At 44.9% G+C, this 17,916-nt stretch overlaps 1 protein-coding gene across 2 annotated transcripts in view; it reads left to right on the top strand.

Moving 5' to 3' along the window:
* Positions 1-17,916, top strand: part of WHRN (whirlin) — a 130,443-nt gene that overhangs the window by 45,643 nt on the left and 66,884 nt on the right. For both annotated transcript variants that reach the window (XM_048513475.1, XM_048513474.1), the window contains exon 2: positions 1,938-2,153. In XM_048513475.1, the coding sequence (XP_048369432.1) occupies positions 1,938-2,153 (216 nt within the window). The remainder of the gene's footprint in view (positions 1-1,937; positions 2,154-17,916) is intronic.

Below are 17,916 nucleotides of genomic sequence, written 5' to 3'. Positions count from 1 at the left end.
ATGCTTTTAAATACTTTTCCTTGAAGCTTAATTAAAGTTTTTCTTCAGTGAAAAACAAATCTAATTCTTTGATCAGCTGAAGGAGTCTCCTGCAAAGTTTGGTCTTGGAAGCAATGCAGAATAAAGCCCAGTCTATACTTGGGTGAAAGGTTTTACTGGGTGCTATCATTCTTGACTTTTTAGAGGAAAGAGAAGACACAAATGAGGCCCAAACAAAGTTCAGTTTATAGCTGTCACTTATGACCTGCCTTGAACTGAATCAGATTAATTGTCCACACAGCTGAGTGTCATAGCTCACCAAAGGTGGCCTGAGACAAGAACATAAGTGGGACCTTCAGTTTACAAGATAAGTGGTTCATCACTGTCTTTTGTGCTCTCCAGGTAACATTTCAAGGTACCTTATTCCATCAACAATAATTGTCTACTATGACCAGAAGCAACTTTGTACAGCCTTGGGGCTGATTCACATGTTATGAAATCCACATGGGCTTTGTATGAAGGAGAAACCAAAAAGAATTTTCATGGCGAAGAAGCATTCACAACCATCCCCACTTCAACATTCCTACTCCAAATATCTCAGAAACAGGACAAGACACACGGGTCTGAGGCACACAACTACAAGGGACTTCCTTCCGCAAGCTGTTTTCCTGACCTGAACTGAGCAGCTCTTGCCTGTTGGGGAAACTTTCATGTGATGAGCTACATTCTGGTCTCTCCAACAGGATGGATATCAACTCTGCAGGGCCATTTCAGGTTGAGAAAACATCAGGGTGGAAGGAAGGCTAAATCTCCTTCTCATGCAGGTTGAGAAATCATCAGGTGGAAGGAGGCTCCAGGTGGAGTACCACATACAGTTCCAGATTTTAGTTTTAATGTTTAAAGCCCTTAGCAGTCTGGGACTAGTGTGTCTGCAAGACCACCTCTCCCAATATGTCTCCCAGAGAGCATTGCTCTCTGCCAGTAACAACTGACAGGTGATCCTGGACCCAAAAAGTGTCCTCAACTATGGCCAGGGCTTTTTCGGCCCTGACTTCATCTTGGTGGAACACTTTGTCAAATGAGACTACAGCCCTTGGAGACATATATCTCAGTTTTGCAGGGCTTGCAAAGGTGGATCTGTTCTTCCAGGCCTATAGTTGATGACAGCTACATGGTTGCATTCATCTTGATGGGCTTCTCTCCCCTTTTCTTCCCCATGTCTCCTCCTCTTCTTGTTCGGGTTGTATGTTCAGTTATGGAGCTGGGGGGACTGCCCTGAAATTGATCCACCCTTAGTTGGTTAAGCGTCATATGGGTTATAAGTTTTATTGTATACACTGGATGCATTTTATTATATATGATGTAAATTTTATTGTATGTTGGAAGCTGCTCTGAACCTCCTGTGGTGGGGGAGAACAAGGTAAAAATCAGATAAATGCATCCTTTTCTCATGCACCAGAGTACCACTCTAGATTGGTCTTGTGTGCACCTGGGAATTGAGTTTCCAGCCCAGAATTCCAGGTGCATATCCGACTTCAAATCCTTGCTGGGTCCACCATGTGAACTTTGTCATATGTGAACTGACCCTCAGGCCAAGAAAAGAAAGTCTTTCCCACTACCTGCTTGATGAGACCCAGCAATGAGAGATTCCCATCTGTGACCTTCTGCATACACAACTAATGCTTTACCTCTCAGTGACAGCTTCTCTCATAACGCTTGCATCAAGCTGGAGATCACCAGTATGCATGGCTCACTTTTATCTGCTTTGGTAGCTGTTCTCCCAGGTCTCAAGCAAAAGCAGACTGTTTCCAACACACTGAAGTTGGGTATGTCAGCGGGCAAAGCTAGTGCTCTTTGCCTGAGCAGTGGATTTTATGAGCATTTAGTCTCCTGAAAATTGGCTCACATTTTGTGCATAGATGTCATTTTGTGTAAATGTCCTTCTCCCTCTTTCCTAGGCACTGAAAGGATCCAAGAAGCTGAATCTTTCTGTCCACTCGGTTGGACGCATCCCTGGTGGTTATGTGACCAATCACATTTACACTTGGGTGGATCCCCATGGACGAAGCATTTCCCCACCTGCAGGTCTGCCCCAGCACCAGAGCAGTTCTCTACGCAAGGATGGCGAGAAGAGAAGCCATCTCCAACTGCTGCAAGAAGGAGATGAGAAGAAGGTGAGTGCTTTGAAGAAAGTAGTACGTGGACAGAAAAAATCGTTCTGTTGTTTTATCTATGAGAAAGAGATGATTCTTGGGTACAAGTCACCTAAGCTTGAATTTGTTAACCCCACTTATATGAACCTGCCTGCATGCACAGGTCATCATCTGAAACCCTATTTCATCTCCACCTTCCTCCCAGGGGTTAGGTGAGCTGCCACCAGTAACAGGGCCTTTTTGTTAGTGGCTCCCAAAGAATGAAACTCTTTCCAAACAAAAGTTCATTTAAGGTTAGCAAGGTTGGTCTTCTGAATTCTGAACTTTGCATGAGGCTGATTCCACATGGGCCAAAAACAGCGGTGTGAAAACGGTGTGAAAAGGATGTAAAAGCAGAGGTGGGATCCAACCAGCTCTCACCACTTCTCTAGAAGTGGTTACTAATTTTTTCTGAGTGCTGAGAAGGGGTTACTAAAGCAACCTCCCTGCCCAATAGGGACTAGAAGTGCATGTGTGCGGCAGCGCCACTGTTTGAATCCCACCACCATCGGAACCTGTTATTAAAAATTTTGGATCCCACCACTGGGAAAAAGGGTTTAAAACAGTGTAAAAGGGTTTATACTGTTTTCACACCATTTTCACACCGCTGTTTTTGGCCCATGCGGAATCAGCCTTAGACATCATGCAAAAGGGCAGAATTATTAAGTGGAACTTTGCACTCTCTTGTTGCTTGGGCAACCCTTAGCCCTGTGCAAATGCTTAAACTGTGTAGGAATGAGTGCAAGGGAGATGATAGTGGATCATACCTCGCTATGGCTGCCATGCATTCAAGCTTCCACTTGTTCCTCCCTCTTTGATTTCATCTTCACAAGAATCCTGTGTGGGTGGGTGAAACTGAGAATGAAACAGGCCCAAGGTCACCCAATGAGGTTCACAACTGAACAGTGAACTCAGGTCTCTCCAGGCATAGTCTGGCACTCTAACCTGAACACCACACTGCTTCACACTGCTTCATCTCCTCTCAGCTAAAAGAATAATATTTGGTGTCTATACCTTGCTTTTTTCCATCACAAGCAGTCTCAAAGCAGCTTATAACCATCTTCCCTTCCTCCCTCCGCCCCCCCCCCCACTGCCACCACCACCACCACCAACAACAACAACAGGGACTTAATGAGGCTGAAAGGGACTTAACAGGGACTTAATGAGGCTGAGAGAACTGTGGCTGGCCCAGGATTGCTCAGCAGGCTTCATGTGAAGGAGCAGGGAAACAAAACCCAGTTATTCAGATTAGAATCTGCCTTTCTTAACCACTACGCCATGCTGGCATCAAGGTTTTGTCTATTGTTACCACCCCCTCCCTCTCCAGCTTGGTCATTTCATAGTTTTGGGGTATCTGTTGCGGTGTTAACCTGACAGAGAGCTGGAACAGACGAGACTCAGGGAATCTGCTCCTCTGTTTCCTGAGCAGTCTCAGTCCTTCACCACTGCTTTTAACACATCTGGCTGGGCATTCAGCACATCTGGCATTTGCCTGTGGTAAATCACAGCCGCTCCCACAGTCATCTTTAGTGTGGATAGATGGGCAGTGTTGCTTGGCTTCCCAAACAGCTCTATTTCACAGCTGTGCTGAATGCTTGCAGAGAGGGCAAAACAACCTGTAAATGTGCCAGCTTTTGTGTTACTGCTGTGTAAGGATGACCAAACAATACTTGTATTATAGATACACACATAACACGCACAAACATAGGGCCCTGTCAGTTTTCCACTTTCCACTGTGAGCTTTAGTAGCGCCATTTATGTGTCAAAGGGATCACACAATTTAAGCAGCGTTTATATGAACAATGTATGTCCTTTTATTGTACAGTGCTAATGTGTATAATTGCCAACACATAAATTATGCTGAAAAATGCATACATTTTAAAGATAAAATTTGGAGCCGGGAAGCAGGAAAAGGACACAAAACTAAAGAATTACAACAACAATTTGCACATGGGAAATGCCACACTGAAATGAGACGGCCAGGATGAGCCATTTGCAATCATTCCTATAATGCAGGAGAATGGTATTAAACCTGTTTGAAAACTCTGGCATTAAATATACATGATTTACCTTGGGCTGTATCCTTGACCAATCTCTCCCCCCGCCCTCCCATCTTCCTCAAAAGCAGTTCTCCACCTGCTGAGGATGCTCTAAAGGACTCTGCATCAATGAACAAATTGGCAGGGATTCTCGGAGCATGCTGATGCCTCAGCCTTATTGGTGCCTAGGAGATTTCCCTCTCTGATCCTGTTGAGCAAGAAAGCCTTTTTGTTAGCTTTCAACTCTTCCAACCCTTGAAATATTAAAAGCATCAAAGTACCGCTGTCTTTTCCTCCTTAGGAATGTAGCTTGTGTTCCTTTGATTGAAAAATATGATCCTTGTTCTCAGCAAGGCAAATTTCCTAGAAGGGGTTGCCAAGATTACCCCTCCCTTTTTATTTATAAATTCATCAGTGTTTCTTTCAAGTGAGTCAAAAGTTGCAAAAGAACCTCGTGGTGCCTTAAAGGCTAGAGCTGGCATTGAGGCTGAAGCTGCATCTGTGAGCGAAAGTTCACTTTGGCATGAAGAGTGTCATTCAGTTTGCAGACAGCATGATGCCCAGGACCACACACACACACCCCGCCCCAAGTACAGCATTATTACAAAGAGAAACCAGCAGCTCCAGTTTCCCAGGAGGAGGTGTGTTTCTTTTTATTGCAGAGGACAAGTGAAAATGTGATCCATTCAGAACAGTCAACAATCTATGTGTTTTCACGTTTGAATAAGACACTTTCAGTCCACTTTCAAGGCACTTTGGAGCTGGATTTTACTGTGGCCGATCGCACACAATGTGCTTCCTGCGTGAGGGGGCCGAATGTCCTGCTCAGCAAGATTTCTTGTACAGACCTATTTCCTGAAGCCCCACTTTCCCTTTCCATTCTCTCTGTGGCAAGAGAGCACTCTTAGCATGACTTTTAATTTGCTGCTAGAGCACAGAAATTTGCCCATGAACACAGCTTTGCCCCAAAGATCTTCCCTCCACTCACACCAACCTTCCCTCTCCCACCCACTGCCATCGACACCTTCCCTCTCACCCTCCCTCCATGATATTGGTTGCTTCAAGTTAAATAAAAGAAGTTCACTCACACAAGCTTACAATACCGACCTCTACATTTCATGTTGATAGGCATCCCAACATAAAAAGAACTGAGAATGCTTGGAAATAACAAGCTTCTCTGTTCTCCTATTGCAGCAGCAGCAGGAAGGTGTGTGAGAGAATACCAGCTCTAGCAGGGTTGCAATCCTGAACAGGTCTGCAGAGTGCGTAAATCTGTTTAGAACGGTACTATGAGCCTAAGATTTTTTTTATATGCAAAGCATTGAGACAAATCTTGGTCTGTGTAGTTTAGTGTTGCCTACTCTGACTGGCAGCTGCTCTTCAGGGCCTCAGGAAAAGAAAGCCCTCCCCTAACTCCTGACATCTGTGCTCCTTTAACTAGACATGCCAGAGACTGAACCTGGAACCTTCTGCATGTAAAACAGATCAGCAAATATATACAGTCAAACCAATACTAGAAAATCTGAGGCTAGCCAAGTCTAAGAAGCATGGACTGTATATATAGTAACACAAGGCAATGAACTAATTGGTATATGCCATTAATTCGAGTATAAAGTCAATAGATAAGTCATGCATCATTCATACAGATATATTGTGATTATATTATAAGTAATATGCAACTGGATATAAATGTAATAACAAAACTTACAATGAGGGCACTTAGGCAACCTAAGAAGCGTCATGGGACAGTACTTAGTAACAAATTCTCATGAACATTGTATAAGATCTCATCAACATTGCACATAAGGCAAGAAACCTGTAACATTCATATTGCGTTCCAATAAATTGAAAGAGTCAGTATCACCAATGTTCAATGGGTCAAAAATATTAAAGCGAATCGGGTGGTGGTAGACAGCAGCAGCTCCAGCAAGTGGATGAAGACACCACGGCAACAGCAGCCACATTCACAGAACACGTTGCGCGCTAGTCCACGTTTTCATGCTGAGCCACAGCTCCTCTCTTTCCTCGTTCTTTGATACCCAGAGTATCAATCCTTCCTTAAGAATGAATGGACTTTGATTGGGACTCAGGAGAACATTTAATACTCCCTTTTCAAATTTCCATCCATTCGAGATGCTTCATAACAGTACATTCGTGAGCTAGTTCTCATTGATTTGTTTGCTTTTATTGGCTTGGTAAATCCAGAGGAAAGGCTCTGTAAATGTCAGTAATGTGTCCCTCAATTGCATTCCAGTGGCACGGCTGAAGACTGAGCTTTCAGATCCTGCCAAGGGAATCACGCTGGAAACAGAGCAGGGCAGACTCAAAGATGAGAGACATGTTTGTATGTTTCAGTATGTTAGCTGTGTTGGTTGGCAGTGGAAGAGCAAGATCTGAGTCCTGGTATACCCTCAAGACCAACAAGGTTTCCAGGGTATAAACGTTCAACACATAAATAGAAGCTGCAGCGTTTGGGACTCTTTAGTTTGGAGAGGAGGCGGCTGAGGGGGGATATGATTGAAGTCTACAAAATTATGCATGGGGTAGAAAATGTGGACAGAGAGAAATTTTTCTCTCTTTCTCACAATACTAGAACCAGGGGGCATACATTGAACATGCTGGGGGGAAGAATTAGAACTAATAAAAGGAAACACTTCTTCACACAACGTGTGACTGGTGTTTGGAATATGCTGCCACAGGAGGTGGTGATGGCCACTAACCTGGATAGCTTTAAAAGGGGCTTGGACAGGTTTATGGAGGAGAAGTCAATTTATGGCTACCAATCTTGATCCTCCTTGATCTGAGATTGCAAATGCCTTAACAGACCAGGTGATCGGGAGCAACAGCCGCAGGAGGCCATTGCGTTCACATCCTACATGTGAGCTCCCAAAGGCACCTGGTGGGCCACTGCGAATAGCAGAGAGCTGGACTAGATGGACTTTGGTCTGATCCAGCTGGCTTGTTCTTATGTTCTTATGTTCTTATAAAGCTCTTGAAAGTTTATACCCTTGAAATCTTGTTGGTTTCCAGGGTGCTACTGAACTGGCATCTTGAGATTCATGTGTAAAGATTTCAGTGCAGCAAAAAAAAAATTAATTTCTTGCATGTAGAAAATTAGCATGTTAAGCAATGGACTGGACAGTAGCAGTGAGCATTCAGTAAACTTGAACCAGAACCAGGGCAGTGGACCAAATGGGCCTCGAAAATGCTGAAAATATTCAGTATTTTTTCAGGATACAATTTTTCAGCTCTGTTTTATCAATGCTTTTTTGGGTGAACCTGAAGTCGGCCCGCGAGGGTCTCAAGGAAGAGGCGAGACGCAGTGATATCATCCGGTGGAGAGAGCCAGTGGCAGGAAGCGTGATCCGTGGATCTGGCTACTCTGCCGTGTGCTGGTCCCTGGCACCTTTTATTAGGGTTTCCAAAGGGGGCGGGCAAGCGGGAGAATATTGTACAGCTCATGGCCTGTGGGGGCAGTGTACGTGTAGGAAGAAACGTCTCCGTCTGGGTCAATTCCACACCTGGGTCTTGTGACCCTTTGTCTGGGGCATCTTGTGACCCATGACTCAGGCATCTTGTGACCTGTGAGTCATGGAGGTCTTGTGACAGGTGAGCTCACTTGCCCAAAGGGCAACAGATGGCACAGGCATTCCTGCGCTCTGTCTGAGGCTCTGCTGGGTTAAGCTGGCTCATCCCTACATGAACACCCCCCCAAAAAAACCCCCAAAACTCTGAAAAATATTCCATATTCCATACCGTGTTTGTGTATGACGGCTTAAATTCAGCACTCAGGCTGATACCAATAGAATCAGTCAATCACCCTGGGCTGATCAACTCCCCTCAAAGTTTAGTTTTCTCTCAGTTAAGACAGACAGGTCTTAACAGCAGCAAGCATTCCCACCAAAAGCCCTCTAGGATGTCTGTGACAGGAAGATATCCTCCTTCTCCCCAAGCATCGTACTGTTATTTGCTCAGTCTGAGTGCAGGAGGCCATAGCAAACCAGGAAGCGCCACCATTCCTAAGCCTCTCCTGCTGAACCCTACAGGTAAACAGTAAGTTTCTTTTGTTAGAATTGCATTTTAAAATTACATTTTCCTTCCAGTCCATCACACCATGATCACCATTGGAAGAACTGGGACATTTTTGCATTGTGTGTTAAGTCTTAAGAAATTTCCCAACATCCTTAGCTGGTTAATCTATATGCATATGCACACTCGATGCTGAATAGCTTAGTGGCGCGATTCAAGGTCAGAATGTCTGACAGGGATGTTCGAACCTCTTCGTCAAATCTTAGCCCCCAGACAATCGTTTTGAGACTATGCTGGAAAAACTAAAGAACCTGAAGGAACGAAATTAATAGATTAAAGCAGGTTGAAAGTTGGGTCATTCCTCTAGTCAAACAGCAGTTTGGTTTTCAGCTTTGAGCAATACCCTCGAAAAATCAGAAAAATGTTTGCTTTTTATCGAACCTTAAAGTTGTTCTAAATCAAATCACAGATATTTTGTGTCCATGCTGCTATTTTTGTGTTCGAGCATCGTCAGTGCTTGTGCTCAATGTGCTTAGAAGATTGCAGGGGATCATTAGATGATGCCTCATAACAGTGGAATGTAGTCCGTGACAGTTGTCCAAGACAAACTGGACCATTCAGTTCTCACTAATACATGACCTAGTTTTTAACATTTACCAATTAGGGCAGGGTTTACATTTGGACATCTCAGGATTAAATGGTATTAGATGATACCTATTATCATTTTGCAGCTAATAGAAATAAACGGATTATAAAAATGTAATTAGGACACATTATCTCCCCTCCTTCTGAAGATGGGCAGGATGTCTGCCTAGATTCATGTCATTCTAAGGGCAAAACTCTATGCAACAGAAGGAATCCACATGTGTTTATTAATGTATTTACCCATTCGTGGGACCTGTGATGTTGTTGTTGCTGTTTTACTAAAGATGGAGGATAGAGGTGAGGGCGACTAAACTGTGCTCCTCCCTCCACCCTGTTTCCCGGGTTCTGCATCTCACTGTGCTCCTTTGTTTTATTCCCCGGGTAGCACTGATAACAGAAGTGAGCCGAGTTGTAAGAAAACAGTGGAAGAAACAGAGCCCTATGAAGAAAGGCAAGGAGGGGAACAGGGTTTAACTTCCCTCCCCTTGATCCTCTGTTTTCATGGCAAAATAGACTCTCTAGCCCTGCTTTAGACATGATATTTCTTTGTCACTATATTGTGTTTTCATTGTTCAAAATACTTTAGAAGCATTATCAAGCTGCCACTGCTGCAACAGCCTTCCAGGGTAGGCTGATATTGTTAGTACGATGAGTTGGTAGGGCCATTACCTAGATTTGAACTAGAGCCCTTTCAGGTCATAGCTTGTTCTCTTATGCCACATGCTTCTTTCCCATCAAGACGAGGCCTGGAGATTTTGGTGCACCGAATGCCAGATTTTGGCTCGAATCTGGGTGCATTCGGACATATTCGGGTCAAGATCAGCCCGAATAATATCCTGCCTGAATATTCGCGAATCCGAATGCAAGGCATTCAAGCTTTTGGGGGTATTTTTGAAGTTCTTTCACATTTCGGTCTGCAAGGGTGCAGTTTTAAAGCTAGAGGCACCAAAATATCAGGGTCTTATCTGGAGACTGTCCTGATGAGGTCACCCAAGTTTGGTTAAGTTTGGTTCACAGGGTCCAAAGTTATGGACCCCCAACGAGGGTGCCCCCATCCCCCATTGTTTCCAATGGGAGCTGACAGGAGATTGGGACTACCCCTTTTAGGGTTCATAACCTTGCCCCCCAAAACCAAACTTCACCAAACTCGAGTCGTATCCTCAGGACAGTCCCTGGATGAGACCCTTAAATTTTGGTGCCAATAGCTTTAAAAATGCACCCCTGGCAGGCAACCGAAGAAATTTGCCCAGATTCTCTGTTCTGCAGTGCCTTGGCTCCATTGTAGTCAATGGGGAATTTCTGAGTGTGTAAGCAAGCTGCACATTTTTGAAGATAGAGGCACCAGACTTTCAAGGTGGCTCCAGAAGGCCCTCCTGGTAATAGCAGAGGCATAAAGCCCTAGGGGCATGGGGTAATCTCCAGCCGGAGGAGCAAAGCTGAGCCGGCCACCGGAGCTCCCAGTCCTGCCTTTCGCAGCTCAGGTGGCAGGTGGGGGCTCTGACAGGTGGAGGTGGGGAGAGTCTTGCCTCCCCAGTCCTGTCTTCCCCAGCTGGGGAGGAAAGGACCGGGTGCCCCTGCAGCCCTGGAGGCTGGTTCAGCTTCTTGCCTCCAGCTAGAAATGTCAAACTTACAAGCCCATTTGCAAGATGAGGAGGAAGGGATTGGGGCTGTATTTACCCTCCTCAAATGAATAACCATGGCGAAGAAAGCAATGCAAGAAACCACTCACCTGCTCCAGCATCACCCTTTTAAGGGCCCCCAGAGGCTGAACTGAGCCTCTCCTCAGCCAAGCCTTGCTCCAGGCCCCATGAATATTTGCAGTCAGGAGGACTCGAGATCTCTGCTATCTCCAGTTTCACAAGCTGGTTTCCATCCCTCCTGTGCTGGAGCAGGTGAATGGTTTCTTGCCTTGCTTTCTTCCCTTGATCCAGATGCTATACTTTTATTGATGCAGCCCAGATTTGCACTGGCTTTTTTGGCTGTCACATCACACGGCTGACTCATGTTCAGTTTGTGGTCTACTCAAACTCCCAGATCCCATTGACATGTACTGTTGTCAAGCGAGGTGTCAGCCATCCTGTATCTGTGCAATTCATTTTTTACTACCTAAATGTAGTATCTTACATTTATCTCTGTTAAAATTAATTTTGTTAGTTTTGACCCAGCTCTCTAGTCTGTCCATGTCATTTTAAATTCTGACCCTGTCCTCTGGAATATTAGCTACCTCTCCTAAGTTGGTGTCATCCACCAGTTTGATTAGCATGCTCTTTATTCCATTATCCAAGTCATTGATTAAAAAATATATATTAAATTTCACTGGGCCCAGGACAGAATCCTGTGGCATTCCACTAGTCACTTCTCTCCAGGACAAAGATGAGCCACTGGTGAGCACCCTTTGGGTTGGGTCAGGTAAACCAATTACAACTCCATCTAATAGTAGCATCATCTAGCCCACATTTTATTAGCTTTTTTTTTGGTAAGAATATCATGGGTCACCTTGTCAAAGGCCTCACTGAAATGAAAGTGTGCTACATCCACAGCATTCCCTTCATCTACCAAGCTTGTCACTTTATATAAAAAAAAGAGGTATGATTAGTCTGGCATGAGTTGTTTTTGAGAAACCCATGTTGACTTTTAGTGATCATGGCATTCTCTTCTAAATGCGTAGAATTCCCCGGGAGTACACAGAAGAAGAAGAGGAAGAGTTTGGATTTATATCCCCCCCCTTTCTCTCCTGTAGGAGACTCAAAGGGGCTTACATTCTCCTTGCCCTTCCCCCCTCACAACAAACACCCTGTGAGGTAGGTGGGGCTGAGAGAGCTCCGAGAAGCTGTGACTAGCCCAAGGTCACCCAGCTGGCATGTGTGGGAGTGCACAGGCTAATCTGAATTCCCCAGATAAGCCTCCACAGCTCAGGTGGCAGAGCTGGGAATCAAACCCGGTTCGTCCAGATTAGATACATGAGCTCTTAACCTCCTACGCCACTGCTGCTCCAGAGTGGCAAATGGCAGTGACAGACAGATCCAATGTTGTGAGGCTGCCATCAGGGAGGAGCCCTGCCTTGGGCCTGTTGCTCCCAGGGCTCCAAAGGCCACACAGCAGCAGAAGAGGCCTGGAAGATGGGCCAAGCCACATCCGGACACCACACCAGAAGCCCAGGCCCTCAGCAAGAGGCCTAGCACAGCCTCAGAAGGCCAACTGAGACCTCTGCTCTCCTGGAACAGCAACAGGGACGAAGCTGGACCCAGCCTGTCAGCTTGCACTCCTGTTTTGCTGCCACACATGTTGCTGCCCTGCTCCTGCACTTTTAAGCATAAGCATAAGCATAAGCATAAGCATAAGCATTTTATTGTCATTGTGCACGCACAACGAAATTTACAGCAGCATTCCTCGATGCACACAATTTCAGACTCATACATCATCCTCACTTTCCCCTTCCTCCACCCATCCCTACACAGCCCCAAATACATCAATATGAAGCAGCGGAGTTTAGCATAGCCACAGCTCTAGAGTAGAAGCTGTCTCTAAGCCTCTTTGTCCTAGTTCTGAGGGCCCTGTATCGTCTGCCAGATGGTAACAGTTTAAAAAGAGAGTGTGCTGGATGAGACGGGTCCCTCAGAATATTTTGGGCTTCATTTAGGCTTCGGGAATTATAGATTTCTTCCAAGGAGGGAAGAGGGCAGCCGATAATCCTTTGTGCAGTAGTGATCACCCTTTGGAGCGCCTTCCTATTCGCCACTGTGCAACTGGAGAACCATATACAGATGCAGTAGGTTAGGACACTCTCTATAGCACAGCGGTAAAAGGACACCAGAAGTTTTCCATCTAGTTGTTGCTTCCTTAAAAGTCTCAGAAAGTACAGTCTTTGCTGGGCTTTCTTAACCACTGTGACAGTCTGTATGCCCCAGGTCAAGTCCTCTTTAATCATAACGCCCAGAAATTTAAAACTAGCCACCCGCTCCACTTGATCTCCATTTATAGTCAAGGGCTGAATTTCTGAGCTATTCCTTCTATAGTCCACTATGAGCTCCTTTGTCTTGTTAGTGTTAAGAACCAGATTATTTTCCCTGCACCATGAGAGCAGTCGGTCCACTTCATTCCGATAGGCAGACTCATCCCCTCCAGAGATGAGCCCCACCACCGTTGTGTCATCAGCAAATTTGATAATGGTGTTACTATGATAGACAGGAGTACAGTCATATGTATAAAGGGTGAACAGTAAAGGACTCAACACACAGCCCTGTGGCGTTCCCATATTTAGAGTAAGAACTGAGGAAACCCGATTTCCCAGTCTAACCCTCTGGGAACGTCCAGACAAGAAGTCCCTAATCCACAAACAGATTGAATGTGAGAGTCCAAGATCCACAAGTTTTGTCACCAGTCTTTGTGGCGAGATTGTATTAAATGCGGAACTAAAGTCCGCAAAGAGCATTCGCACATGGATGTTAAGTCCCTGGGAGCCTTATGGAGGGCTTTCCAGCAGCGGGGGGTGGGGAGGGATTGCCTTTTTGACTCCCCATGCTGCTGGAAAGCCTTCTTGAGAATGACAGGGTGGCGGTGATTGTGATGTCATGGCCAGATGCCCCACCGTTTGGATAGGACTGTTTATGTGTTTGTGAGTGTACACTGGAGTAACTTTGCCTCTAATATGAAGTGACTGCAGTCTTAAACTGCTCGGAATCAGTGAGTTTAGAATGGAGTAGTTCTGCATCAAATGGCAGTCTTATATGATTTTTTAAAACCCTGTACAATGACCCTGTTAAATGTTGACTGCATCAGCAGCATGAATTAATTAATATGTATCAGGTTGTTTGTGTCATATAAGTACAGCATGTTTTACGTTTGAATGTACTGGGCAGTACCTCGCACGTTTACTGGCCCAGTGAGATCTTGGAAAATAATGTATGCTTGGTCTTGTCGCGGCATTGTATAAACGCTGCAAAATTGCACCTCAGTAGACTTCTCTTCATTGTGTGTGCTTGGATGAACAAAGAACACTTTTCCTCCCTAACCTGATTTACTGTTCAAACCGCCCCGAAAACAAAGTGCCTAGTAAACGTGAAGTGACATCATCCCATCTGGTCAGACTGACCCTGTTTAGCTTCCGGGATCTGACAAGAACAAGCTACCCCAGATCAGAGCTGAATTAAAAATAATAGCATTGCTATAGTATTACAAAGCATTCATAGAACAACCTCTGAGGAGATGTACTGGGGTGTCTGACGATGTTCCGTAATTAACTTGCCTCTAAACCCCCTAATTAATATGGGATTAATGTACTTTGCTCTCCAGCCTCGCAAGGCAAGTTCTTTCTCTCTCCGTGATTGAGAATCTCCAGGAATGCCTTTCATAACTCTGCCATATATTTTGCTGAGATAATTGGTCCCCGGTCTAAGCAGAAGCAAATTCACTTGTGTAGTTATCTGATTCCTCGGAGTGTCTTGGCGGCTGTCTGCAGCCCCGGTTTGTCAATAAGCCAGACCCTGTAGTATTTAAGCAGGATGTTTTTCTGCCTCGCCTGTCAGACGTAACTGTGCTTAGCCTGAATTTTAATGGAAATCGGAGCATCTTTGGGCCTCCTCTCAAGAGCTTTTGGTATTGCTTGACTGGAAAATGCAATTAAAGTGTTCGCCGTCCCGGCGGGGAATTATAGTCCTTGTGCGTTTGGCAGAGCGTTTGGAATTTTAGTTACTTTAGGTTCGTGATGTAACGAGCGGGATTTGTTGCTTTTAATTACTCTCCAGAGATGAATGGAAATGTGCTTGCTCATTCTCGGAGCCCAGATTCAGCAAAGTAAATGTTTGTAAGAAATATGAAAGGGAGGCAGCGTCCATGACGGACGTTGTATGAATTGTTTGAAAGAATGAATCGAGAGCAGTTATTTCCCCCACCCCTTCTTCAAACAACAGGAGCAAGTGAATGTTCCCTATTTCATTTCTTTATGGTCTTCATTTATGGTCTCTGTTTTCCAGTTCTCGCTGTTGGCTTTGTAGATAAGTTTATATTTTGTGTGCATCCTGGAACTTTTTAAGTGTGCAGCATATATAGTATTGATACATATAAGGTCGGATCAAGCCAGCTTTTTCATTCTGTTTCGCCTCTTTTCTTTCCTGCTCCCACTGCACATGCAGGTCCCATAATCCCCAGCGCAGACTTTTGGGTGATTCTCAAAGGAGGCCGCCCCCTCCCTTTTTCACCAGTGGAAAAGTTGGTTGGATCCAACCCGTGTGCATGCGGTGTGCCCACAAGTCAAGTTAATGACCTTCACAACATCATTACAGCCTTGCTCAGCTCTTGCAAACTAAAGGCCGTGGCTTCCTTGATGGAGTCAAATCATGTCCTGATTCATCTCATTTATAATATCTGAATATTGCCGGTTTGTTGCTGCTCTAGCAATACTGAAATGAGTGTGTTTTGCAAGAAACAGCCAGTGCTTGAAAGCGGGGGGGGGGGGGATGGATCACAGGTTTGATGGAACAGAATTGAAAGGGGAGGATTTGTGATCTAAACAACAAAGATGAGAATTCAGAATCATTGGTAATAATTCTCGAGCTCCTACAGCATGATGTGCAACAGCAAATATGTGCACACCATATTGGAAGATGGCTCCAGTCAGCAATTCCAAACAAATTGATTTCTCTGTACATGCCACAGATGTGTGTACATGGTAGCGTGCTAGAGAGAGAGCACTGGCTTTCTAGTCCTGTCTTTAACATTTACTGGTAACCTGGATATGCAAAATCTGTGTCTCCATTACTGGAAATACAGTTTTTCCAATGTTCCTATGAGGTTTGTACACATATGCTTTGAACAAGAGAAGGTTTTGTGCCTACCTTGTGGTGAGCACAGGATTTGGGGCTAGTGCACGTGATTTTCTACACCTTCTGCACATACAGGATGGCTATCTTTCCCGTGCAGCTCAATTTTTAATATGTATCTTTTCAGAACACTGTCTGTCCAAATTTCTACTAGGAATCTCTATTCTACTAGGAATCTCTATTCTTTGTTTCTGAATTATTTCAGTCTTTATTTCTGGAATTTATATGGAGCTCTGTGCATGTGCATGTTCGTTGGGGGATGGATTTGCTTTCGCTTTTGCAGGTGCAGTGTTATCACTTCTAGCTGTGGCCTTAGAATTCTGCGGCTGGGAAGAGACTCCAGGCCAGACAATACGAACTGTTTACTTCTCGTGTGTGGGGGTGTGGGGTGTGGAGATCTTACACTCATATTATCAAGAATCTGGCATGCTTTTAGCCAGAAATCTCTTTCTATGTTCCTGACATGTCTGCAATAAAAGCCTTGAACCAATCAAGTGATTTATTGTCTGAGTGGGGAATCTGACAGGCAGCTTTCAGCCCCTCCAACTCATTTGCAGCATTTTCTCCCTCTGCGTTAATATGTAGAGGCACATTAACAAAATACTCTAAGAATGCAATTCCAAGAGGACCAAATATACAGTTGCATAGAGATTCTGCTTTTACCAGAGCACAGGAGCAGATGTGTACGTCATTAAAACAACATGCAAACAAGAAACTTAGGACAACAGTTATATCAAGGTTGGGGTTTTTTTGCAAGGTTTTAGGAATATTTGCACTGATAAAGAAAAAAATAAGACAAAAAATGAAAGCGGTGGCAAATTCTATGTTCTCTGATACTGGAATTAATTTCATTAGTTACCCAACGGAAGATGGAGTGAAAACAGCACAGAATGAAATTCAGGATGAGAACAGGACTGCAATTGGGATATGTGGTTATATCTAATTGTGCTCCTCTTTGCAAGATTACGAGGAACAGGAAACAGTGCTGCTGTCTGATCTCCGTGGAGTTCTCATAGCCACTTTGTAGTTTACCTTCTCTGATAAGCCAGATAGTCATTTGTATGGGAGAAGAAGATACAGCTTCTGTATAATTCATCTCTCTCTCCTTCAACTCGGAGTGTCTTCTTTTCCCTCTTAGATCAGTAACAGTTTTCCCCAGCGATGCCGAGATGTCCAGCATTTTGATTGCCTGCTGTCCTCACCACTTTGCTTGGTTGCTGGTTCAGTTTCCTTTAAAGCTGTCACCCCTTATCAGTTTGCTTGTAGGGGTCACTTAGGGTCACCCATGTGCAGCTTCTGAGTTCCTGACTGCCAGGAGGCACATAGAGACAGGTCACCTCACAGCTTATATCAAGCAAGGTATTCTCTTTGTGGTTGCAGGTGTTAGAGTAAGAATATAGGCTTGTCCCTAAGGTGGAACCTGTGGGGTGCCAATATACCAGGAGTTTCTTTTGTAACTCTTCCAACTAACTTTCCATGCCACACAATCGAGCATGATGTGCTTCAGCTTCCTCTGTGTCTTTTTTTAAAGGGCAGGCAGTACCTCTGTTGCAGTGCCTTGTAATTGGCATGAGGGCATGAGGTGCAGTGTTGATAGATGCAGCCTTGTATATATGCTGGAAGGGTAGCTCTAGGAATCACTGGAAACACCATGGGAAAACCATAAAGTTCCCAGTGATTCTTAGTGTCATTTCTAGCAAGACCTTTTAGTAAGTACAAGAGTCAACATGGTGTGGTTGTTAGAATGTTGTACTAAGACCATGGATACACACATTCAAATCCCTTCTCTGCCATGAAACTCAGTGAGTGACCTTGGGCCAGTCGAACTTTTAGCCTAAGTTATCTCACTCAGGGCTGGATCCAGTGGTGCAGTTGGGGGTGGGGGGAGGGTGAGTTCCAGGCATCACTTCCCAGGGGCACACAGCAGGGCAGCCCCCTTGTAACTGTACCCCATCCCAGCTGAGTGCTGGTGAGGGGGGCTTGCTCCAGCTCCAGTCTCTACATGGAGATCAGGAGCAGGGCCAGCATTGCTCATCCCACCCCCACCCCCCATCTTTACAAAGAAGTTGAGAGTGAGGCTAGTCAGCTCAGACATCCCCAATCCACATGTAGTGGTTGGAGGTGGCAGGAGTCTGTTTGAGCCTGACCTTGGGGGCTTTCGAGCCTTTAGTTTTATACTGTTGGCTCCACCCCTCAAGCTCCATCTGACCGGAG

This window comes from Sphaerodactylus townsendi, linkage group LG12 (genome assembly GCF_021028975.2).
Source record: "Sphaerodactylus townsendi isolate TG3544 linkage group LG12, MPM_Stown_v2.3, whole genome shotgun sequence".
Lineage (NCBI taxonomy): Eukaryota > Metazoa > Chordata > Lepidosauria > Squamata > Sphaerodactylidae > Sphaerodactylus > Sphaerodactylus townsendi.
The sequence above is the reverse complement of the archived record's forward strand: the minus strand, read 5'-3'. Positions and strand labels throughout refer to the sequence as shown.